At 30.5% G+C, this 27,556-nt stretch overlaps 2 protein-coding genes across 9 annotated transcripts in view; one reads left to right on the top strand and one right to left on the bottom strand.

Annotated features, from left to right (window-relative positions):
• The window catches only part of LOC136969611 (echinoderm microtubule-associated protein-like 2), an 84,812-nt gene extending 77,053 nt beyond the window's left edge, over window positions 1-7,759 (bottom strand). For all 3 annotated transcript variants that reach the window (XM_067263845.1, XM_067263846.1, XM_067263847.1), the window contains exon 1: window positions 7,738-7,759. In XM_067263845.1, coding sequence (XP_067119946.1) covers window positions 7,738-7,747 — 10 coding nt within the window. In that variant the 5' untranslated portion in view covers window positions 7,748-7,759. The remainder of the gene's footprint in view (window positions 1-7,737) is intronic.
• LOC136969621 (tigger transposable element-derived protein 1-like) overlaps window positions 7,754-27,556 on the top strand; it is a 36,725-nt gene continuing 16,922 nt past the window's right edge. Inside the window, exons 1-4 of one of the 6 annotated variants that reach the window (XR_010879846.1) lie at window positions 7,754-7,872; window positions 16,748-16,859; window positions 25,116-25,194; window positions 25,271-25,289. Coding sequence is in view for 4 of the 6 variants with exons in the window: in XM_067263869.1 (XP_067119970.1) it covers window positions 17,763-19,382 (1,620 nt within the window). In the remaining 2 variants the exon portion in view is untranslated. Of the gene's footprint in view, window positions 7,873-16,747; window positions 16,860-17,015; window positions 20,455-25,115; window positions 25,195-25,270; window positions 25,290-27,556 lie in introns of those variants that run through there. The other 5 variants (XM_067263873.1, XM_067263870.1, XM_067263869.1 and 2 more) reach the window with 5 other exon arrangements.

The raw sequence follows: 27,556 nt of genomic DNA, 5'->3' as shown, positions 1-27,556 counted from the left end.
AGTATGGATTAAGGTTTCTCCAACAGGATCATGGCTGTTTTTTAACCAGGGAAATCCTGCAAATTTCTTAAAAATTTACTTTTTTCTTATTTTGTGTTAAGGTTGAGGAAATTTTGCCAATAGAAAGTATAATAATTAACTCATAAATTGTCAGAAAACGTTTGTATTTATTAATTTTAAACCTACTTATTAGATTTTTAAATTTTTGCTCATTATGGCATGTCACAAATGGTCAATAATCAACATTTGTGGCAGACCTATGAAAATTATTTACTTGTCAGAACCTGTAATATCTGGAATAATTGTGCTTATGCTGTCTTAATTTTTAACCATGCCCAGTAGCTTGAATAACTGCATAACAACAGATTGTGCAAATTGGGCAAAGATACAAACGAGTATGAAGTCTGCAAGTATGAAGTTTTTCTTCATAAACTTGATTACAGTTAAACAAACTGCCGTATTATCGGGCTATAAGCTTGATGCCTCTATTCAAGCAGATGAGATAGACAAATCAAGAATACTAGACGGCAAAATAAGTACTGTAAGGCATCTTGAAAACGAACTAGAAATCTTCCAGGCTACAGGTATAAAAACACACATCTGTCTTCTCTTAAATGCATTAAAGACAATTCCACCCACATCAATTGAATCAAAAAGGGCATTCTCGGTAGCAGGATTTACTAAAATAAGAACTAGAGTGAGTGATCGGAGTAATGACCATCTTTGCTTTTTAAAATCTTATTATAAAAATTTACAATAATATTTTGTATTGTTTTATTTAAATAACAAAAATTACTTTCTAACTCAGAAGTTTGATCTAAGTTTATTTTTTTCTTTAAATTTTCGACTTAATTCAAAGGCATTTTTGTTGTAAGCAGTTTCCAACAAACTTTAATAAATTTTTTTTATTTGAGAAAATTTCTACATAATTCAAAAGTAATTTTTTATACATATTTTACACAACATTATTAAAATTATTATTTTGGAGGTTGCAGGATGTATTAAGTTACTTAAAAATGAAAAATAATTATATCATTCGATTTTAAGATTTATTTTATATCTTAAAAATAATTATATCCCAGGATTTCCCAGGATCCTGGGAAACAGTTCACTTTTTTCCCAGAATCCTGGGACAAGCAAAAGACCAGGAAATGAGAAACCCTAATATGGATGTTCTTATGTTTTCTAATAAAATACAAACAACAATTACTGTTATAATGGTAACTAACGTTAATTAAATTTTTATCAAAAACTGTAGTTGAGTATATTATATTTTAAAATGAAATATTACAACCAATAATATAAAATAGTTTATTATTTTTAAATATGTTTTTTTTCCTCTCTCCATTACATCTAGAAAAGAATTCATAACTTTATTTTATAAAAACTGGAGTCTCTTTTTTTTTTAAATCTTCACAGATTATATCTGTATTTTCAATAGAACTATCATTCTTTCTTCAAAAAAACTTTTAAAACAATATCATTAAAAAAAAATTAGCTTTAAAATTTCTTCTGTTCCATAAGTTAAAAAATTAAATACACAGTAAATATATAAAATTATTACTTTTTAATAAAAAGAAAATCTTTCAAAAAATTTTTGATTTCTATTATTCCACACTATCAGTCAACTTAATTATATCAAATCTGTTTATGTATAAAGATAAGACAATTTTAAAGTACTTTAACTGAACATACAACAAATCAATATTTATTTCATTGGCTATGTAATGCTATCTACTTACACATTTATCTTCATTTTTTCTATCATTTAAATTTTCCATTTTTTATTAACAATAATGAATTGTCTTAATTGCTACTTCTTATTGAATATATTCTCCATTAAAGCTGTTCTCACCTTTATGGTGTCTGTTTTATAAACTACATACTATTCCTATTGTATTTTCTATATTTTCAACATATATTTCTATAACTTCAATCATACAACTTATTGTAAAAATTTATATATTTCCATTATACAGTGGGTGATTGGTTAATGAACATAATCCATTCCAAGACCATGTTCATTATCTGAATTGTTCATTAACCAATTATCAATTTACCACAGATTTTTGTGGAAAATTGATTAATTTGTTCTGGAAACCCCAAAAAATAAATAAATAAATTATATACTTTCTTACTATGTTTATTTCCATGTAATAACAAACTAAAAACACTCTCTCCATTTTTTCATGGATGGCAACATCTTTGTTTCTCAGATGTGGTTTTCATTACTCCTTTATCTGCTTGAGTCTTTTTGATTATATCTTTCTTAGCTAAGATTGTATCTACTGTAGACTTGTTGAAGTCATCTGCTTAGAATATTAGACATCTTCTGCCCACTCTCTACTTTGGCTATTATCTCTTGCTTAGTTTCTATAGTGAACACAGTTCTTGACATTCCTCTTTTAGGCCCCATATTATCAGTATTTTAAATAAAAGCAGAAAAGCACTTACAAAAATTCAGAAAACAGAAATTAACTAGTGCAAAAAAGGTTATGTATACAACTGTGAAAGTCTCATTCCATAAACCATGTATAGATGCCATTAAAATACAGTTTTACAAATGTTAAATGCAGCTTTCACTTCTTGTATTGTTCTATCAGGTGTTCATTGTCCAAACATAAAAATCTTTCACAAAAGTGTTCGTTGTCAATATGTTTGCAGTCCAAACTGTTTGTTAACCAATCTCCCACTGTATTTAATTAGCTATTGTTAATATAACTGTTATATAATTTGTAATTATATAACTCAAATCTTTTTGTTTTATGTCAATACAGTAATTATACATAAATCTTATTATTCTTTTTAGAAAATCAAAATTTTTGATAAGACTGACTAGTCTATGAATATATACAAGTCTGGACACACAGGCAGTAGTATGAAGCTGAAGGAACAAAAATTTCCCAAATTAGGAAATTTTTGGGACACTATGGATGGACCTCTCAATCTTCTGATCTTAATCTCCTTTATTTCTTTTGGGTATGCTAAAGGAGAGGATTTATTCAGTAAAAATCACTAATGTTAATCATCTGAAGCAATTCATCACAAATGGATGTGCTAGAATTGATGGAAATACTGCATAACTGCATTGTCTTCATGTCAATTTTGCAAAGTGAATCAAAACGTACATCACTAATGATGGAAACCCATATTGAAAATGTCCTTTGTTAAAAATAAATATATAAATAATCTCTCTATGTAAATTTAAAGTAGATATGAACTTGCACAAAAGTTTCTTTCTTTCCTTTCATATCACTCAACATATACAGTGGGTGATCGGTTAATGGACAGATCGGTTAACGAACAAATCGGATAACAAACACTTTCATGGAAGATTTTTATGATCGGACAATGAACACATGTTCAGATAACAAACACCTCACAGAACAAACATAAGAAGAAGTGACGTAAAATAATGAATACTGATTGATCTTCCCTTGTCTTCAAGCAAAAATACTAAACTTTTCGGGAGCACGGGAGACATCGATATTGATGCTCAACCCTGTATATACAGATTGGATAATATTTCTCCGAACTTTGAAACTCTCCCTTGTAATTCCAGCCTTTTATTTTTCTGACAGAAACAATTCTTTTACAGTATTCAAGAGACTGTCAGATGGGCATTCATTAAGTTTTGCATTGGTTTTTATTTTCAAAAGGTGAGAGTATAATAGCAAAGGTAGAGAGTGGGCAGAAGATGTTTGATGTTCCTGGGCAGTGTGCATGAAGACCCGAACGGGGGTCAGTCAGGAAATCAGAAAGGGGGATATCAATCAAGAATTTAAAGAGCTCCTTTCCCAACATGAACAGGAGAGATTATATGTCTCGATCGAACAATAGATTTTTTGTGTAAATTATTCTAAACAATGGGAAGGAATAAAGTCAAGGAAAACGTGACTGAAGAGGAATCATACTCAGTCGCAACGTTGACCTCTCCCACATCCTCCATATGGTTTCAAATTGTCACCAGGCAACAATGGGAGACCAATGGAGAGCGACTTTAGGTAAAAACGGTATAAAACCATTGTTTCAAAGATGTTTTTGGTTCTCGGAGCATAGTTTCCCCCTCTTGGCCGTGTGTGCTCCTGAAATATTTGTGATACAAACCTTTTGGACTTTGTGGAAGCATCGTCAACTGCGGCATCTCATAGCAATCTCCATATTCATCGGTTCATCCAGGAAACGCCATATGCCCCGGGGCCTACGGATTGTTCACCAACACATCGACTGCTAGCGACGAAAACACGGAATTCTCAAACTTCATTGAACTTTATTCACCGCAATTTGGATTGTGAATCTCTTCACACAAGAAAGATTTGTAAGATTCATTATATTTTTATTAAATGGTTTTTAAATGGTAAACCTGTCTTGGTGAGTTTTCTGCACCCACCCAACCATTTTGACTGCTCAACTGTCATGACAAAATTTTCTCACCCAAATCGGCTAACCTCACATATGGCTCGAACAGGTCTACAGTAGGCTGCAGTTCAATCTTATTTAAGAAAGATACAGTATAATCAAGAAGACTCAATCAGCTAAATGAGTAACAAAAATCACAGCTAAGAAATAAAGAACAATGAAGAGCTCATTATAGACCTGAAACAGATCTGAAAACAGAAGAACACCAAGAACTCTTGAATGAAGAACACCAAGAAACTCGGTGAGATATGTTTTCTTCTAAAAAACAAAAATTAATGCCGATATCTGCTCTTAAACATCTTTTGAAGAAGTGGGAGGATGTCAGAACGACGGTCTTAGAATGGCATCCAAACCAGGCTGAGGGATCTCTACAATTACAATGCTATTAATTACTTCCAAAAAATCCTGAAGAAGAAAGAAAAGCAATCGACATTAGACAGATTCTTTAACCACTACAAACGGAAAAAACATGATTAATAAAAATGCAAGACTGTGTATATATGTATTTTTAAATTTTACATATAAACAAATGTAGTAAGAAAGTATATCTTTTTTTATTTCTTGAGGTCTCCAGAACAAATTAATCAAATTCTCATAAAAACATATGGTAAATCGAAAATCGGTTAACAAACAATTTGGATAGCAAGCAAAGTCTTGGAATGGATTATGTTCATTAACCAATCACCCACTGTATAATATTTTATACTTCTCAATAAAAAGGAAGGAAAATGTTTTCTAGTTACCATATGAATCATTAACTCTACAAGATAAGTTTTCTATTCTTTTTTAGTTTCTTGATTTAAAAAAAATAAAGAATTTTTTTCTATTTTGATTATTGTTATGTTATGTTCTTCAATTACAGTGAAACCTCCATTAATGAACACTCCCGAATAATGGTCATCTTTACTTAACAAACATTTTTACAATCCCCAGACCCTTCAAATAGGACATTTATAATATTTATCTCTAAATAGCAAACACTCTTAAGTAATGGATGCTGTTGTCCATAACCTACCTTGTGAAAACACAAAGTCCCACCTTCAATATTCTGAAAGAATTAATTATGTATGAAATATTTTAAAACTAAAACAAAGAATCAGTTCAAGTAGTCTTTCAGAGAAGAAATTTTGACCATAGGCATTGAATAAAGACTGGCTTAAAACAGAAATAAGGAGGAGAGCAGGTTGTAAAAAGCCAAACAATACTCTACCTGGTTAAGTTGTCAATAACCATTTATCATCACACATGGTAATGTTATTAAACTTCTGTTTTATTGTTGGAACTTAAGCTTATGGTACCAAGAAACCATAAACGTGTCTGAAGTTATTCATTCATTCAACAAGAACCGTAGCATAGTAGTAACAGTTTTAAAGTTAAGACAACAATGTTTATTTGGTGAAAGTTCAAAGATTTGTTACAAAAGCCATGCGCCAACCACTTTAAAGTGTAGGAAGATACAAGTTTTCTCACATTTATACGTAATTTATGATCTTAACAGCTTTGTGGAAGCTAAAGTAATTTTTAATAAATCATTTATTGAAAAAAGCAAAAATGTTTGAAAAATTACACCTACTCGATAACTACAAAGTAAAGAAATCACTATATTGATTTTTATTAGTAGCTTAGATCATAAATAACGTTATAAATGCAATAATACTGAATACATTTCTTACTCCTTGAAGTAGCTAGCAAATTGTCTTCATAACTCAACATTCAAACTCTCATTGCTTAAACTGATCTTTGTCCACTGTTCTGTTCATAATAACAGTTTCATCTTTCTTTTTTGTTACTTCTGCTCAGGTCATTTTTGATAAATTAATAAATAATCAAAATTTACATTTTGCTGTAATTTTTATGTTCCATTTAATTAAAGTATCCTACACAATCTGTTTGTTATTTAGAATTCAATTAAAATGTGATTTTTACAGCTGAAAAGATAGATAACATATTGTATATATATTTTAATTATATATGCTATGTATTTTGCTATATTTTTTATTTTAATATGCAGTACTATTATTATTATTTTAAAAATGTTTTATATCAATATCAATGATATAAATAATTAACTTGAATAAAACTAACCTATCTTATATTATAACACATATTATTTTACATTATTGATGACTAATCATTGCAATAGTAATCTTCATTAGATGAGGAACTACACATTTTAAATACTTGATGAACAATTTGTAAATGATAAATCACATAGTTAATAAGCATTAAATCTTTTGTTTCCTGTTTATAAATTTTTTTATTGATTTTAACTTTTACAAATAAAATGTAATTCTGTTGTTTTTCTAATATACACATAAATATTTATCCCATTCACAAATTGTTGATTTTATTTCAATCATCATTTCTTATTACAATTATTATATTCCAAGAGACACAAAAAACATTATATTTTAATGAAATCCAAAATCAGCCGTATCTGAAATTATCATTACAACATTAATATTTAAGATTTTAATTGCAGCAATCTAAATGTCAAATTTTTAATCATTTTGTTCCATTTAACTTTCTTTCATAAGCCTATTCATCAAAACAATACTACTAAAATAATTCCAAGACCAACGAATTTTCATTTTTAATTTTAATAAATTATTCCCCTATTTCTTGTTTTATATAAATAAAATTTTGCAAAAAAAAGAAAAAAAAACTAAATTTTAGCATAGCCAGGTCTAAATATATTATCCCAAACTAATTTTATCTTCCACGGTAAAGACACATTTTTTGGATATTTGAACATGTTCCAAATTCATACATTGAAAATTAATAAATAAGTTAATAATTTAAGTTTTACATTTTCAAAAAATGTCCTGCATTAAATGATTTCTGTAAATATTAAATACATTATTATTATTATGTTCATAATTAATATTGTTTAACAAGTCATGCCCCCTACATTCAAATGTGAAATGACAGTTAAACGATTTTTTAATACATCAGTTTTAATCTTTCCCTGACAGGCTTCTGTTTACAACTTGAAAAAAACCATAAATTTTGTACGGCTGTCAAATCTATATATATATATATAATATTCATAATTTTATTAATTTCACGAATATTAATATATTACACAGTAAAAAATATATATAAAATATCCGAACTCCGAATAAAATGTTAACAGCCTCATAGCATATTGTTTATTAATTTTGTATTAAATGTAAAAAATCAAATTTGAAAAGAACCGATGATAAGTACAGATTAATTAATATTACTACTATAATATTTTTAAAATTTAAGTAAATGAATGCGTTTTTATTTAATATTTAATTATTACTATTAATCCTATTCACTCGTTTCTCTTACCATCCTCCATTTTGTCTTCGCGCGAACAACGCCATCTACACGATTGCAGCCCGGTTGGAGATTTAAAAGAGCAGACGATATCGTGAGACTGACGACTTTAGGCTTAGGTAAAGCTGAGCTTAAATATATGTTTTACTATTTAATTTAAAGTATGTAATTTATAATTATAAAGAAATATAAATATATTTGCAAGAAAGAACAATTTCTTTTTTGTTTATTATAGTATATAAAAATGGTATTCGTTATAGACATTAGATTGTTGCAAATGAAAATGGACGATTTTTACTTCTGACTTTGAATGTTTATTAATTTAATTAAAATTGTCTCTGCCAATATTAATACACTTTTTCCAATGCAATAGAAATCATGAGAATGAGAAGTAAAAAAAAAATCATTAAAGGACCTTTTATTGTGTCCTCTTCCTTGAAGACTCCTTGCAAAAAAGTGACCAAATGTGTAGAAAAAAAAAGGCGATTGTTGGCAAAAAATCTGAAGAATAAGGTGGATGAGGAAGGATTTCATTTGAATGCTTTTGTTTTTGTGACGAATAATCAAAACTGCAGACCTCTAAATGATGATTCTCTCTTGCCGAGTTCGTGTGGTACCCATTTGTCGAGTTTCTTGACTTTCCCTAACGCGTTTAGATGTCGAGAAATGGTTGAGTAACGTCCAGTAAGTTTGACCTTTCCACAATTTTCTGGACGGTCAGGCAACGTTCTGATTCGATGATGCTCTTCAAAATCTTTGTCAATGACAGATAGTGCGTGTCTTCGAGGCAAATTTTTGAGATTTGTATTCCCAGAATGAAATTTTTTGAACTGATGCTTGGTGGTCTGCTCGTTCACAGAACCTTTACCCAAAGTTTTATTGGTATTTCGGGTTGTTTCGGCTACATTATGTCCCTGCTTATACTCATATAAGAAAATTATTATATTTTTTTTGTTTACATGCCATCAGAAAAAGTACTCTTAAACGTTTAGAACTTGCAATATAAATGAGATTACATTTTCAAAATCATATATATGTGCACTCTTCCAGTTGCCAACATATAGCACTGTTCATATAGAAAAAAATTGAACCATGTAGTTCAATTTTTTTTCCATACAGAAGTTTAAATTTTAAAAAATGGCCATTTCATTTGCAATGACTTAATATGTATAATAAATATCATTTTTTATGTCGACATATATCCAGTATATTATGGGTATAGACAATAAGTGGCTACTCTAAATTTTGCAGTTCTTCAATAATAGAGTATTCCTATTATATTCAACATGTTCTATTTAGGACCATAAGCAAATATGTAAAATTTCAGACGATTACATAAAATAGCAAACTTTCAAATCTTGTTTTCTGAAAATTGCTGTTTAACAGTTGGCTGCTTATAGTTCTATGATCTGTTGATATACGAGTAAACAGATTTAATTTCTATTCATTCAAGATCTTTTGGCAAATATTTCATTTGCAATATCATCATTCTTTACTATAGCTTTTCTTCTCAATGCAGGTTGGATATTGGTTTCTTCTTCAAACCCGTGTTTAAAATTACCACCGATTTCTTCCATTGCATCATGATTGTTCGTGCAAAAATTGTGAAGAATGCATGTATGCACCTCTAATTTTTTTTACTATTAAAATTATCCGGCACACATCCAGAAATTTTAAATGCCTAAATTTTTCTAAAAGATGTGCAGATATACACTCAATTTTATACTACACATAAAACCAATATCCAGCAGGAACTACAGAAATCTACAAAAGCAAACATTTTTGCCAGTGTTAAATGGTCGTTGTCAGGCTAAAAGACCTTTGGAGTTTGAATGTAGCTGTTAAAACAATTCAAAGCAAGAATTTCTCAGGATTGTGATTGTTGTCCATTTACTAAAATGGGATAACATAAAGAGGAGGAGGGGAGAGGCCATTTTATATTAACAGCTACATTCAAAGTTTAAAGGTTTTTTAGCCTGACAATGACTGTTTAATACAGATGAAACATTTGCTTTTGTAGATTTTTTTTAGTTGCTGCTGGATATTGGTTTTGTGTATGGTTCTTAATTACATATACCCAGTTTGAGTCATTGAATTCATTCAATTATATTTCTGCATGTAGAAAAATTTTTGTTATAAGGTAATATTGCACAGAAGTAGCATTTCCATTATCTCTGTATAGTGTTAGGAGATGTTCACACAAAAGATAGGAATGATCACTAAAATGTGACCATCATTTGGAAATCCTTTACCTGTGCTTATTTTTTCATATAATGATGATTAAAAAAATACATGCATCATGAATTGAACAAGCTTCATCTATGTAGCAATGTAAGAATGCTATTTTTTTCATTACATATACTGCTTGTAGGATAACAAAATATGTATTTCTGTTGAAATAAAGAGGTGCTTTAATAGCAATATGTTTACCATTTATATAGCCTACAACACCAGGTTTAAGTTGAATTTTCTCATTATGCTTTAAATGCCAAGAGATTATTTTATCATTTTGACTTAATTGCAATAATGCATTGATGATGCTTTAGAACACCAGTGTTAAGAACACTGGTGTTCTAAAGCAGTGCTTCCCAGCCTTTTTGGATTAATTAATTAATTTGTTATTGGTACAAGTACTCCCATACAAGGGGGAAAAATAAATCAAAATTAATAAATAAGTAGCCACATAATAATCTCTTAATTGTACTTAAATAATACAGTTAACACAAATAATACAAGGATTTAACAAAAAAGTTATGCAATTTATATAACATTATCTTCAACATATTTCTATCATATACAGGGATACCTCGCCTTATGTCAGCAATTGGTTCCAGGAGAGGCGACTTAAGTCAAATTTACTTGTGTAGTTACGACATAAGTCGAAACTACGGTGGGAAACGCCAATAACGCCAATAATGAGCACTTAAAGACCGCTAAATAAGACGACAACACAGAAACACAGATGATGTTTCGTTCTCTGGGATTTATGATGATTATATTAACAATTACTGTAAATGTACAGTACATATTTTAATATGATTTTATGTGCTTTTAATGCTTTTCTAGTGATATTACGACTTCAATATTTGTGGCGGACGGATATAAAGTCAAATAAAATGACTTAAACTTTATTTTTATTTTTCCATATACTTTTTTGACAAATGACGTAACTCGAAACAATGTAACTTGAGGTATACCTGTAAATAATTCTTTAAAAAATTGTTAGTGAGAATTTCTCTTTTTAACAAATATAAAACTGGGCATGATGCAAGAATGTGTGTTAATATACAGTTGTGATTGGTAATACAATATGGGCAAGAATTCCCCTTAGAAATAGCTATATATTGACCACTAAACATAATCCAGTATTTATTAAGACATAATTGCATTAACAAACTTTTCATAAGAAATCCAATATTATAATTTCAGTTGACCGTCTACCAACCTATACTTCTTCCATAAATGTTATTGTTGCTGAACTGAAGCATAAATTATATCTTGATTCCATAATTGATCATTTCTAGTTTGTCTTGTATCACACAAATAAGTTCTTAACTGCAGCTGTGAATGATTCAAAAATACAAGAATGGCCTAAATTATCAAGAATGTTTTTAATTGATAACACCCAATTTCTCTTACTTGAATTTCCATTCTTCAATAAAGGATCACAAACACAATAACGAATATCATGATGAGGAAGATCAATAATCTTAGACTAAAACAACAAAATATTTTTTAAAATGTTAATTTCAAACGGGGGTTTCCGTAATTCCAATCTTACAACAGAACCAGGTACTGAACATTTGAGCTTAAATAATCTTTTTAAATATCTTAATTGCACCTTTTCAATTTTTTCAATAAGATCTAAACCCCAAACCAGAATCAAATATGTCAATTTAGATTTTAACAGTATCAAAAAGTTTAAACATTGCTTTAATAGTGTTCATCCTCATTTTTGTATGTATTGTCAAAAGACAGGATGTCTTCTGTAGTATATCTTTCTCTATTTTATCCAAATGATAATTAAAAACTCCAGAGGAGGAAAAATTCTATTCTAAATATTTAAAATGAGGAACAAAATTAATTTCTACATTGTTAATAAAAATTTTATCAATTTTATGAAGTCTTCCTCCATTATGAAACACAGCCCCTTTGCTTTCTGAAAATTAATATAAAGATAATTTTTTAACATATAATCAGATAATAAAATCAGTTTCTTCTGTAAAGATGACTGCGAGTTTGCTAGTAATAATACATCATCTGCATATAGAAGACAGTGAAACTCATTTGTGACATTTAGGTAAAACCCCGAAAGATCAGAACAATGAAATATCGCTAGATCATCATTTATAAACAAATTAAACAACAAAGGGTTTAGTGGTTCTCCCTGGAGTAAACCCCTAGTAGATATTATGCAAGTAGAATTAACAGTATCTCTTTTTATTTGATAACTAGTAGTAGAAAACAAATTCCTAAGCAAAATAATAATAAAAGATCTGGAGAGTCCTACATTAAAAAGTTTTCTCCACAATAAATTAAGGTTAACATTATCAAATACTTTTTCTAAATCAATAAAAAGTGAATAAGTTTTTCTCCTTTTCCTCGATAACACATATTGAATTAAACCATTAAGAATGAAAGTATTATAAATTGTCCCCCTGCCCTGAACAAAAGCATCTTGAAATATTCAGATAACATTATGCTCATTTAACTATTTTATTAATTGATTTGATAATAAACTAGTAAACAGTTTTCTAAATGTGTTTAGCAATGCTATTGGATGGTAATTATGTGGACTAGATTTTTCACCTTTTTTGTAAATCATTTTTAATAAAACTTTCTTCCTTATTGCTAGAAAAGCCATCACCTCTAATATTATAAAACAAACTAAGAATTTCTAAACAGACCCCATTTTCGACAATGATTGAATAAATTCATTTTTCACTCCATCTGTACCAAGAGATGAACCTTTTTTCACTCTTTGAATTGCCATTTTTAGTTTATCAAATGAGAAAAGATCATCCAAAAGAGCACAAGAATTAATAATTCATAGTTGGCATGACACCGAGACCACTATTATTAAAATTTAATTTCAAAAAACTTATCCATTCATCAGTAGAAATAAGTATCAGTAGAAATCAGTATATGCATATAATTACATTTCTTAGTTTAGATGGTGCAGATTTTTAAAGTATTCATGATAAATGGGCAGATATGCAATACTTTAGAACACCAGTATATATACCACAAAGTGCATTAAGCTAAATTAAAGCAATCTCCAACGCTCCTGAAAAAAATTGTTTTGCATTTAAATCAATTTTAGTTATTTTTGGATTATATTATATCCACTTACACAATAAATCATTTCTAAACATTTAATACATAATTATAATATTGAGTTACCTCTAATATAGTTAAATACTATTTATTTAGAGATTATGTAGAGATTAAGAAATTCCAGTAGGTTTTTGAAAAAGTAGTTCAGTTATTTGCATTATATTTCTATATAATTATAATTATTTTTAAAAATATACTTTCTAGATTTCTGTAAGTTGTTATATAAAATTCTGTTCTAGTCATTATATGAATATCATATATAAAGTTATTAATATATGTACTATAAAAGAAACCAGAAGGTATATCAGGATATTGAAAACCAACCTGACTTGCTTTGCAATGTCGGGTTGGTTTCCATATATTAATCCAGATAATAGCTGCTTTTGAGGTAGCATAGTTGTCTTCCAGGATCAGTTTTGTTTTGTTTCTAATATTGGCATTTATTTTTTAGGAAGGCTTACAAACAATTTCCATGTTAGTTTGAAATTTCATCTTGAGTCAGTTGGATTATATAAAGGAATAATTTCTTCAATAAAATATCTTTTTCACAGAACATGCTTTTTTATTTTTTATTTTCTGAATAATCATCTCCATTATTAGGTTACCTTCTGATTTGAATTGGTTGATTCAATTTGCAGCACAATATTTAAAATAACAGCTTTAACAATACTATTCTTGTTGTAAGCTAACAAAAGATACTTCTCAATGACTGGAAGTAAATACAGTAGACCACCCTATAACACGGTAGATACACTCCGTGTTATATGAATCTGTGTTGTACGATACATGAGCCAATCACAGCCCAGCACGTGTGCAGTTTAGGGGCTACGGCTGTTTGAAAGGTTTTCTTCCATAAAATTAATCGATTCTAGACTAATTTGACTCAACATTTCCAAATCACATATAATTTTTTGGGAATAATCCATATAAACTATGCTACAAACAAAAAATTGTAGGATTACTTACCGAGTGTGCACTGTTCAACGATGCCATTGCTTAAACTTGTTTTTGTCACAGAGCGGCTCATCAAATGGCAGACGCGTGTTTTTTGGTCAGCAAATTTTTCGCAGAAAAATAACTTAACTTTGGAGACATCATTAATAAAAATATAATTTTTATGGCCGTTGAATAATAAATGTTTTTTAGTAGGTCCAGTGCTCGTTTAAACTCAACGGTTTGTACAATATCCGCTATTGGCCCAGATTCGACCAATCCTGTTGCGACATGAGTCAGTGATGACGTTTTACTGTGTTATACAAGTCTCTTTTAGCATGTTATATGAACATGATCGCAATTTTTCCGCCATGTTATATGAATTCGTGTTATATGAACCTGTATTATGGAAGGTCCACTGTACTAAGCACAATCAACTAAACCTTTAACTTCCAGTAACAAAAATGTTAATGTCAAACTGACAAATGTTTTTGATCTTAACCAAGATGCAGATCTTGGTTAAGATCGAAAACAATTATCAATTTGACATTAAAAAAAGTTTAGTTGATTTTGCTTGTTGTAGGCTGCCATATTTTGTCTTTGTATATCTGTTTACTTCTGAAATAATACCTAAGCAAAGAATACTGAAGATATTTCTGATATGCACTAGAAGTACCATTAACTCGAAAGTATACACATTCAAAGTGAACAAAACATAAGAGTGCATTTTTAGTCAAATTTGAGATAGTTTGAATTTGGATGGCTGAAGTCTAGAAAGGTTTATAAATCATTTGCTGTAGAAGTAAAAAGTTTTAGTAGTCATTAAAAGCCATTCAAAACAAACTTTTCAAACAGGAACTTTTATTTAATTTGTGTTAAATCAATATTTAGGAATTTGATAAAAGGATGTCAAGAAAAAGTGAAGATATCACAAAATTGTAGGAAGAACTGATTTTTGGGAACTCTTGCTTTCTCATATAACTTTTGTGTTTATTTTTTTAGTCATCATATCTTTTCTCTCACTGTTGTAATCTTGCTATGCAATGTTTGTTTGTTTTATGATTGTGTATATACATACTAAATTTCAATAAATTCTGTTTGAGTACATTTCATTTATTTTCAAAAAATAATTTTTGTACTCTTGAAATCAATATAACCTAGAACCTATTACATTGTGACTTATCACCACTGTAGATATGTATTTCTAAACAATATTTTGGTTATAATTTCTTTATAAATAATTTCATATTCTATTATGATATGTAGTGTACAGTGAACTCTTGCCAATCCAAACTAATTATTTTACAGGATGCAATAAATCTCACATAAACCTGTAACCGGCGTGAAGTACAAAAATTTGTCTAAGCAAATGTTTTCGGATCCCTCCTGAGTCCTTCTTCAAGCTACAAATTGTTTGTAATGATTAATTAGAATGATAATACGGGGGATAATGTAGAACAAGAACAACGCATAATCCCAGTTACCTACAACCCAATCTTGACATCCTTATATCAAAAAATCGCAAAACAACAAGGAGTAAGCGTAGCATTCAGAAGATGCCCTTCTATGTTTCATCTACTATGCAATGAAAAAGACAAGTCTAGCGAAGATAAACTACCTGGGGTCTACACAGTGCCTCTCAAAGACCGCATGCTTTGTGGCTCCAATATATACCAAGTCACTGGACTTGGTATATATTGGAGCCACAAAGCATGCGGTTGGAATCAGATGGAAAGAACACCAACAGGGCATCCAACACAACAGGTGTTCCACGTCATTATCTATTTATGCATCTGATCCGGAGATCTCGGCAGACTTCTCAAACGCCAAGCTTATTATTACAATCTCGTATGTAGACCACCTCAAATGGTTGGAACAGATTGAGATCTTCAAAACCTACAACACATCTTTACCCATCAATTCCTGGGATGAAATCACCCTCTCTTTAGCTTGGCAAGCCCTATTCCAAAAAAACGAATGAATGCCTCTTCTACACTAAAGGATCAGTGTACATATTAAAAATTTTAGGGAATAACAATGCTCATTTTTCTTCACCAGTCAACCTTCTGAGACCAACTTTTGTTTGTAAAAAATACAGAAATCGTTTTTTATAAGAAGCCGGACATTATGTAGTGACTTTAGTTTACGAAACTTAATATGCACGTGATTTCTTTGTTTTTGAATTTCGCAATTTGAAATTTTGTTCTAATTGGCTGGTCTTTTTTCTGATGAATCGTTACAAACAATTTGTAGCTTAAAGAAGGACCCAGGAGGGATCTGAAAATGTTTGCTTGGACAAATTTTTGTACTTCACACCAGTTACAGGTTTATGTGAGATCTATTGCATCTTACTCCGGTGTGTGATGATTCTTTATTTTACGGGGTGCTTGTATTAGGGAAAAATTTGTATTTGCAAGGTTATATATATATATAAGAAAAAGGAAGTCAAAATGAACTACATAAAAATATAGATATTTAAAGTTTTTAAATTGTATTTGACACTCATGTTTATGTTAAAATGTATAGTACATATTACTTTTACAAATTTTTAATGTTTTCAAGAAATAATTTTTGATTTGCTTTTGACTATAAAATTTAGCAGAAGTGTGTACTGTATACAGTAAATTTATTTTCTTTTTATATTCTTTATTTTGATAAATACACTGTACATTTATCAAAATAAAGAATATGCTTGAAAAATTAACTTAACTGAATAAGAATTTAATATATATCAGATATTCATGTAAAGTACCTATTGATTACAGGATATAATAGAATAATATGGAACATAGAAGAAACAAAAGAAAACATCTTACACCAAATCACTCCTTTAATTTGAAACTTAAACGTAGAAATAATGAGCGGTAAATATATGTTATTTTAATAAATCTTAATCTTTTTTCAAAAAAGTTAAGTTTCCATCTTCTGTAGAAAAAACTATAGAAACCAATAAAAATTTCTATTGATTTTTTTTCTACAGCAATATTTAAAACTAATAGAATTTTTTATTGTTATTCTAGGGAAATAAGTTATTTAAACCAATAGATACCAATAAAATTCCTGAGATCAGAAAATTAGTATAGCTCAACTATAATTTTAATTAAGGTATAAGGAAATTGTAAAATGAAAATTTTTCACACTGCCACATGTACTGTATGTGCCATCATAATTGGATGCTATTAATCTTCTATGTGACAAAACGCACATGTATATTTTATGTTTTGGAAAAAATACCTTTAAATTTTTGAATAACCAATTAAAGTGCTCTCTTGCTAATAAAAACTATTGTTTGTTATTGTTCAGATTGGTAGAATTAATTTATAATTAAGAAAAGAAAGTCAGAAAGGACTACAGATAAATAAGTGTATATACAGGGTGGCACATATTATTTCTACCAATTTTGAATGACAAGTAAAAGACAGTGAAAAATTTTAGAAATTTTATTTGGCCATTAAATGGAAGACCACACTTATAGTATACAGTACAGGTATCCCTTGCTTAATATGGGATTTGATTAATGCTGCAAAAGTAATTGCGACAATCTCTTTATATGCACGGCAGAAGTTTGAATTAATGTACCTTTAAATTTACCATGCAAAAATATGCACGTATTGAGGAGTGTTTCCTGACCAAGAGAAAGTCGTCATTCCTCCCAAGTAGTCATGCTCCCAGAGCCTTAGAGCCAGTTTGTTACTCATAGTCAAGCTTGTAGCTGTTCTACTATATTGACAAGTTCCATCCTTTGTAAATTTTACAGTCCATCAATCATGTTGAAAAATAACAGCAATTCCACAACAGGGTCATTAAGTCAAAAAAAGAGGAGGAAAGTAATTACATTAGATACAAAACTTGAAATAATTAAAAGATTTAAATGTGTCAAAAGTAAAAGTAAAATTGCAAGTGAATTTGGTTTTAATGAGTCTACAATACGGACTATTTTATCCAAATCTGATGAGTATAGCAAGCAAGGTAAAGTTGCATCTACATCTGCAAGTATGCAATGTACACGTAACCGAAGTGCTATAATGGTTGAAATGGAAGATCTGTTGATTATTTGGCTGGAAGACTGCAATCAAAAGAAAATTCCAATAAGTGGTTTTAATATCATGGCCAAAGCTTTAAGCCTTTTTTCAAGACTTAAAGAGACTAAATATAAAGAAGATAACTCAAAATTCACAGCTAGCAAAGGCTGGCTTGAAAATTTTAAATCTAGGGCTGGACTAAAGAATATGAAAATAAGAAGTGAAGCTACAAGTGTCAACAAAGATGCTGCATCTACATTTCTTGGTGAGCTACATAGAATTATCAAAGAAAATGATTACGATTACTGCCAAATTTTCAATGTAGGTGAAACTGCCCTCTACTGGAAAAAAATGCCATCTAGAACTTTTATAGCAAAAACAGATGTAGCACGGCCTGGCTACAAAGTATCAAAAGATTGCTTAACTGTTATGCTTGGAGGAAATGCTAATGGAGATTTTAAATTGAAGCCACTTATTGTCCATCGAACTCAGAACCCAAGGGCTTTAAAAGGATGTAACAAGAATTCTTTACCTGTAATTTGGCAGGTGAATCAGAAGGCTTGGGTTACCCAAAGCCTGTTCAAAGATTGGTTTAAGTCTTATTTTTGTCCAGCAGTTGAAGCTTATTGCAAGAGGAATAACTTAGCTTTCAAAGCTCTTTTGCTTTTAGATAAAACACCTGGTCATCCAAATTATCTAAATGATCTGTGTGAGAATGTAAAAGTTTTATTTTTTCCACCAAATACATCTCTACTACAACCTATGGACATGGGCGTCATTGCAACTTTCAAAGCCTATTTTTTTAAAAACACATTCTTAAAGGCAATAGAAACAACAACAGGGGAAAATGCAATTACGCTCCCAGAGTTTTGGAAAAATTTTAATATCAAACATGCAATTGAAAACATATGTGACTCGTGGGAGCAAGTGTCTTCTAGCTGCATGAGAGCTGTTTGGAAAAAGCTTTTGCCAGAATGTGCTAATGACTTGCAATCTTTTCAAAATCCTGTGAACAGCACAGTTGAAGAAATCATTGCAATTTGTGAAGACCTTGGTTTTGAAGGTGTTGATGCAGAAGATGTTAAAGAATTATTTGATTCAAATTCAAAAGATTTGAGTGACGATGATCTTGAAATTGAACAATTATGTGCTTATGAAGACAATGAACAAATGAAATGTGAAGATGTGGTTCCAAAGGAGATAACAATCAAAGAACTGGATGGAATATTTCACAGTTTAGAATTGCTTAAGCAGCAAGTAATGGATATGGATCCAAATGTTAACCGAAGTATGCATGTTTGCCAGGGTATAGAGAGTCAGTTTGCTTGTTATCGTAGAATTTATTCTGATAAAAAAAAAATCTAATACTGTTCAAATGACTCTTGATAACTTTTTATCTAGTAACAGTAACTAATGTATGTAACTTATAAGCATTTATTAATCATTTAGTTTGCTTTTATATCTTATTTTTCCTAAAATAGTACTGCATTTTAGGAAAAATAAGAGAATTATTAATACAGTAATCAATCATAGACAAATTCTAATTTTACCTTTGATTGTGGTACTGTACCTTGGTACTCAAACTATTTCACAAGTCCCTTTGAGTAATGAACAAATTTTTCCCATAAGGAATAATGTAAATTAGAGTAATTCAATTCAGACCCAGAGCACACTTATAAAAGCATTTTAACTAGAATTTAACAAAAATTTAACAAGAAGTTTAAAGCCTAGCGTGCATAAATCATGAAAAAAAGCAAAAAATACACATATGCAATAGAGTGGCAAAATACACCTAATTGGGTTTGACTAGAAAGTTTTTGCATATTTTTAACAGTTGTCTTAACTTAGATATGTGATTTAATTATAACAGTTCTGATATTTAACACATTATTGCTAACTTGATATTGTATTCTATGTTTAGAAGCTTATTTTAAAACTTTTTACTTTGCATTTTGCTTGCAAAAAATCAAATTGAAATGTCTGCAGATAAAATGCATATCAGGCATATTATACTTTTTAAGTTTCATAAAGAATATAATGCTTTACAAACTGTGAAAAAACACTCAGTGTTTATTGGGAAGAAGCTTCTAAACTTTGAATGTGTCAAATGTGGTTTTGAAAGTTTTGTTTGGGAAATTTTGAACTAAAGAATATAAAACATATAGGGCACCCAAAATCTGTTGACAAAGAGAAATTGAAGGAAGAAATTATTAAAAAATCAACAAATAACAACTCAAGAACTTGCAATCAATCTTAGTGTAATGATAACTGCATGCTATGTAAAACTAGATTTAATTAAGTCCAATGCATGTAACCATACCAGAAATATCCAGCACAAAGTATATTTACTAAAAATAAAGAAAACAAATGTTTTGTGTGTCTCTGACATGTATTATTAAAACACTTCATCCACTTGGAATGGTTGCATAACATGATGATTGTGTTTCTCACACATTAAGTGGAAAAAACAAACTGAATCGAGTGTATTTTTGTCTGCTGAAAGTAGACTGCTCTAAGGTTTCATTTTATTTTTAAATTAGTTACTCATTTTTATCATCGAAAACTTTTTATGGATGACAAAATTAAAGTTAAAATGAAAATATTTGCTATTAACCAAAAATTTGATTTAGCAAGTTGTGATTGTTCAATTGAGTACTGAGGTACCACTGTATTCGATTAACACAAGTTTGATATATGTGATAGCATCGAGGAATTAATTAATCATGTTAATCAAGGGATACCTGTACTTATATATGAACATTAGTGCTTCTTGAAAATAACATCTAAATGTCCTCTGCCAGCATGGCTGCATTCTTGTAAGTGGAACTGCAAAGCATCCATGACATGTGGCACCATGTCTTGTGGAATCCCATTATTTTCTGATGAATGGCAACCTTCAACTTTTCAACTGTATGGAGATGATGGGTGAAGACTCCTTCCTTCAGATATCCCCAAAGGAGGTATTCCAGAAATTTTAAATCTGGGGAACAGGATGTCTAGTACAAATCATCAAAGCAGAGATCAGCGATTGGCAAAGAACTCTTGGAGTAGAACCACATTTGTGCAAACCGTGTTTGCTATTACTCTGTCATGTTAGAATCAAATTGTGTTAGCCATGTTTCATGCTTGCAATTCAGACATTAGGAAATTTTGCAATATTTCATTGTAGTGGTTTGCATTCATAGTTACTGGGCATACAGTACAATCTTAAAAACATAGGAGCCAATAATCCCACACATGCCTACAGTAAACCACATCACAACTTTTCGTGCAGCCAGAGGTTCCTTGTAAAGAATTCAAGGATTTTCACTTGCCCAGTATTTCCAGTTTTGTTTCTTTGAAGAGCAAGAAATGTCTTGCAGTGATACAACAAAGAAGAAAAATTAATACAAATATATAATAATAATAAGTGAAAAAATAGCAGACATAAAAAAAAACTTTAAACAGAAAACAATAAATGTATTGATTTGATAATTAATAAATATTTTTATTATATACACAATTGCTTATGTCTTTATACATTTGTAAATTAATTCACTATATACATGAATGTCTAAACTCACACAACCAAACCAATACCAGCAACTACATAGGGTGTTTTTTTTTCAACCTCTGATGGTTCATAAAACAAAGACAAGTGTAAATAAAATGAATTTATTACCAAAAGTTAGGTACAAATATGGTTACTTTTCGACATAATCACCATGAAGATTGAGGCATTTGATATATCTGTGGAAGAGCTTTGAAATCTCCTCTTCATAGTGTTACTGTCAGTGACTTGAGATGGGCCTTAATGTTGTTTTGAAGATCATCATTAGTCTTGAACCTCTGCCCTCCTAGCTATGTTTTCAGTTCAGGAAAGAGATGGAAGTCTTCACACATTAAAGGTGTAAAGACTTCCACCTTTCAGACTTCCACCCAGCTTGGAACTTTTTAAACACCCATCTCAAGTCACTGGTGGCAACATTCTATGAAGAGGGGATTTCAAAGCTTGTCCACAGATATGACAAATGCCTCAATCTTCACAGTGATTATGTCAAAAAGTAACCATGTTTGTACCTAACTTATGGTAATAAATTCATTTTGTTATTTACACTTGTCTTTGTTTTATGGACCATTGGAGGTTGAAAAAACTGCTCTCATATGTAATTAATAAATAAAGAAATATTTACTGTTTTTGTCTATTTAAAATAGACATCAGGCACATAACACACAACAAAATGGCTACAGTAAAATTGAACATGTTATACAAAGAATTTACATATTCAAATTAAATTTGTCAATGGAACAAAATACGATTACAATTTAAAATTATATACATTACTATACATTTTAAAATTATATCCTGAACAAATATATATATACATATATATATATTATTGACAAATTTAATTTGAACATGTAAATTCTTCGTATAACATGTTCAGTTTTAATATAGCCATTTTATTCTGTGTTATGTGCCTGATGATGTCTAGTTTAAATGGATGAAAACATTAGTAAATATTTCTTTATTTATTAATTACATAGTTGCTGGTATTGGTTGGGTTGTGTGTTTATCCTATCCCAGTTTTGGAGTTACTGAATATATAAAAATTGCTTTTTTAAAAAGTTATTTTTAATATGCAATCTATTACTTCAATCAAGTGTTCGTTATTAAAAAATAGTAATGAATTAGATGGATAATTCTAGGTTGTAACTCAGACTTAATAAACACACTGATTTTATGTGGAAGTTTAAACTCAATAGACCTTACTGGACCATTAGTCTAATGGGTCCAAATTTTCATGTAAAACCAATAGAAAATTTTTTAACAGGATCCTGATATCTACTTAGTTATTTTAAAACAAAATGTACTATAATTTTGGGTAGATAATTTCCAGATTGTGTTTAAAAGGCAATTTGAAAGAGGATGCAGGCTATATGATGGGACAAATTATATGCTGGTTTTCAATCACAATTACGAACTCATCAAACAGCTTTTCTATTGTCTGCAGTCACTGAAAGGGTCTTTATATATGAAAATCCTTTGTGCTCAGCAGACATGTTCTTCTGTTATTGTGACTAAAATCAACAAAGATATGTATAAACATGATGTACAGGGGCAAGACCACCACTAAAAGAATTGAGAACATTGTGATGATGTCACAATAAATAATCACTTGTTAGAATTAGTTTGGTTTATTTGGTTATGGCAACACGACACATTAGCAATCTGCTGGGAGGATGCATCCTAGGAAGATTTTTATGGGAAGCTGGACTCTGTTTAGGTGTTACTAACGTGAAGAAAACCCAGAAAACTCCACATGGTCAGCCTGTAGGCCATGCTCAAACCCATGACTGACTAACTACCAGTGTTTAATAATTTTACGCACTCAGCTATTGGAGGGTGCGTATTAGAATTAAGAAAGCACCATTCAGAAATGAAAAAACTCGAGTCATTAGGTGTGGAAAATTAAATACTTATAGACTTTTCACGGGGTAACACTTTCAAATCCATGCAGGCTAGTACTATATGTTACCTGTTTCAGTAATGATATAGCAGGTCTATTTCATGCTATATCATTGTTGCAGTAATTAAGTGAATATAATATATATATATATATATATATATATATTAAAATTATATTTAGTTTATAATTTTGTTAAATTTTTTGCCAATAGATGGCACTACATGTAAATCAGCAAATCAAATGTAGATAGAAAGTAATTGATTTACAGAAATCCAATAGATATTTTGGGGTGGGATGTATGACATTATCTAACTTAGAAGTATGTAAAAAAACATAACTGTTGAGTTTTGTAGCAATTGGTTGAACAGCTTAGGAGTGTATAGCGAACAAACATCCTCATTTATATATATAGATTAACATAACATCAGTTATCACTCAGTACAGGAGGAAACCAAGAGAAACCAAGTGACATCTCTTGTATGCTATGACAAATGCTTCTCTCTGGATAGTAGCACTTTTGAACCTTTTATGTACAGTATTTCCAGAACAGTCCAAAGAGTCTTAAATGCAACAAAACATTATGCTTCACAAAATTTAAAAGCTATCCTTCTGTAACTGCACATGTGTCATTTGCTCATCAACATGTAACCTTTGGTGAGAAATGGAATGATGATGTCTTTTTAGACAAGAAGTTTAACTTAGATGGACCAGATGGCTTTTGTGATGACAAGTAGTATTTTTCAAAGCATCTGTTTGAAGGTGGGTCTAAGATGGTCTGAGGTGCATTTGCTGGTAATTGTGTTTTACTAATTGTGACAACATCGACACAAATGATTTCTTCATTGTATCAGGATATGCTTGCAGAACATTTGCTAACATAATCAGTGCTGTGTATGTCCAGAAAATTGATTTGTGAAGATGATAATGCCATTGATCCACAAGAACCAAGGCATGGTTTTCAGCCAATAATGATCAGCATATAGTCTGAACCTAAATTCTATTGGGAGTTTGTGGGGCTTGTTGTCACACAACATTTATGAAAATTGAATTCTCAATTCAACACAAAGAAAGAACAAACAATGCCATACAGATGTCATGGGAGAACTTGGATAAAAGTTTGTTAAAAATCCACTCATCATCCATGTCAGACAGACTGCTGCAAGTGCTACTTAAGAAAGGTGTAGTGATTGATTTCTAATGCATCAATCAATACCAGTAGCAGATTATGCTCCTTTGAGGCCCTAGGCATAAGGCTCTTTATGTAAAAGTGTTTTTTTAATATATATACATATATATATTAAAAAGACAATAAAATCCTTAAATAAAAAGTTTTTAAAACTTTTTAAACATTCACTAAATTTTTAGAGGCATATTATCTTTTTCTATGTAATTTTTTAGGCTGTTTGAGACAACAAGGTCCTAGTGCACCGATTGGGTAATCTGCCACTGATTAATATTATAAAGTGAATATTTTATTATTTTTATAGTAGTAACATTTAAAATAATAATGATAATAATATAATTAATAATTGCTAAAATCTCGACATTGCTGATTTATATAAATTGTATATCACATTCAGCTTTTATTACTTCAATGTTAAAAATAAAAATTTAATATTAATTTTAAATTATTATTTTTCTGTTTTAGAATTCGTCATCGCTCTATAAATAAAGTAATTTGTGAACTTTGCAAGTTAATTCCAGGCGATTCTGAAAATGAGACAAAAGTAAGTATAATTAAATATGAAATCTTTTATATTAAATGAAAGTCAAAAAAATTTAATCAAATTATATCTCCTGTAGATGTTCATTGGACAGCAAGGTTTGATATTTTGATTTTATATGTTTTATTTTCGAAAAGGTTATTTTGCATGATAAAACATATCAGTGAAAACAAGCTATGTGGACCAGATAAATATGCTTAAGGAACTATATTTGTCCTAAGTTAGAAACATTGGTGGTTTAATTTGTAAACCAGTGGTGTTTCCAAATTATTTAGATAATCTGGTAAAAATACTAATACATTCATTTACATAAAATTCTTTAATCAACAGAATGAATCAAATAATTAAATTAACATATAAACAAAATACAAAATAGAATTCTTTAAAAAAAAATCAGTATACATAATGATAAGTACAAACAAAGCATAATCAATTTGATTATTATTATTATCTTGTTAACTAAATTTTTTTGAATCTTGGAGTTACAGATTATTGCAAGAAATATAGCAAGACTAGCAGCTAACTGATTTTTTGCTCAAAATTATCAATAAAAATATGTATTTAGCTTTGTAGTACCGTTCCACTCTCTACTGACACCGGGATTTATAAACTACAACTCTAAAAACGAACCTGTTACCAGTGTTCTTTCTAAAAATCGTCTCACTAACATTTTTGAACTTATAGAAGTTCTTCTTCAGGTGAAACTGGAAAATTTGAAAAAATAGAACAGAAGATTTCAAAATGAACCGCTTTGTCTAATTCCGTCGTGGCGGACATGCGCTGTAGTGTCTGGATGTTGGTTATTGTCTATGCGCGTCTAAAAGGACTTGCCAGGCCGATGAAATGTTGATCTCTTCTTTTTGATTGATGCAGATATTATTAAAGCTCATTTTATATATAGCGATAGCTTCTAACCACTTTATATGTTCCAGGTGGGGCGTCGTTATGATGATTTTAGCTTTATCTAGTTCTGCCTCGATATCCTGATCGGATACGTATATACTTAGCGCTGTGTTGAGTTTTCTGTGCTGTAGGTCTGCTTGGTGTCTTTTAATCTGGTCTTTAACGAGCGCTTAGTAGAACCAATGTAAATGAGTTCTCTTTGCCATCTATTATCCATTAGAGGGATAGAATACACTCTGTACATTCTGTTGAGATCCGGAGGGTCTTTGCAATTTTTTAGGTTGTTGCCTACTGTGGGACCTCTTCGATACACTATCTGCATCTGCTGTCTCTTGGCTATTTCTCCATATACTCCTCTAACGTATGGGTTATATGTGACAGGAAGTCTTGTTAATTCGTTTTTGTTAGTGCTACCCTTTGCCTGTCCTGTGGATGTGCTTCCTTGGCGATGTTGCTTGATTATACGTTGTATTAGGGAAGGATATCCATGGTCTGTTGCGACTTTTTTAAGATAAGCTAGTTCATTGTCCAGAGCTTACTTTGTGGAGGAGTGGGAGATTGCTCTTCTTACCAAGGTTTTGAAAGCGGCTGCTTTATATGAGAACGGGTCGCAGGATCCCCTAGGTATGTATATTGGTGTTGCTGTTGGTTTTCGATAGACCAACGTTTGGACTGTAGATGCTTCTATCTTGATGGCAATGTCCAGAAAGTGGGCTTCCGTGCTGCTTCTTTGCTCTATACCTATGACTAAGCCATAGGAGTTATCATTGACAGTTTGTATAAAGGCCGCTATATCAGGCTCCGTCTTCCATAAAATGAGTACGTCATCAACGTATCTCCTATAGAGCAAAAAATCGGGAAGATACCGTGGGATGACTTTACTTTCCATCTGCCTAACAACCATCTCACATAGGTCTCCTGACACCGGGCTACCCATGGGGACACCTTTTGTCTGTTTATAAACTGTACCTTCAAAAGCAAAGATTGAGTTGTAACAAATAAGAAGGGCCATTTCTAGTATATGTTGGTGGAATGCTTGATCTTGAACGTATGTTATTAAGAAATCTCTGAGGGAGCAAAAAACCGCTGGGAGCTTTACCAATGGGTATAGTGATTTAACATCAAGGACTGTGATAAGTTTTGGAGACTCAGGTAGATCTTTCAGTAGGCTTATGAGGTTTTCTGGATTCTCAATGGTGTAAGGATAATCCTCTAAGCTTGGTAAAAGGAGGTAGTGGGTAGCCTTCTCTAGTTTTCTTGTGGGTGCTTTTGCCTTGTCTACTATTGGATGAAGTTGCTGGCCACTTTATGAGTTTTAGTATATGCAAAGAGCTTAGGACTGTCAGGTAAGTCTATTATTATGTCTTGTAAGGCTAGACGTTTTGCTAATTTCGAGCTTGCGAAGCGTTTCACTCTATTCTGCAGCTTATTCACAAAGTCAACATTTTCTTTTTCACATTGA

Source organism: Centruroides vittatus, unplaced genomic scaffold (assembly GCF_030686945.1).
Source record: "Centruroides vittatus isolate TY-2023 unplaced genomic scaffold, ASM3068694v2 contig_18, whole genome shotgun sequence".
In the NCBI taxonomy this organism is placed as follows: domain Eukaryota; kingdom Metazoa; phylum Arthropoda; class Arachnida; order Scorpiones; family Buthidae; genus Centruroides; species Centruroides vittatus.
The sequence above is the reverse complement of the archived record's forward strand: the minus strand, read 5'-3'. Positions and strand labels throughout refer to the sequence as shown.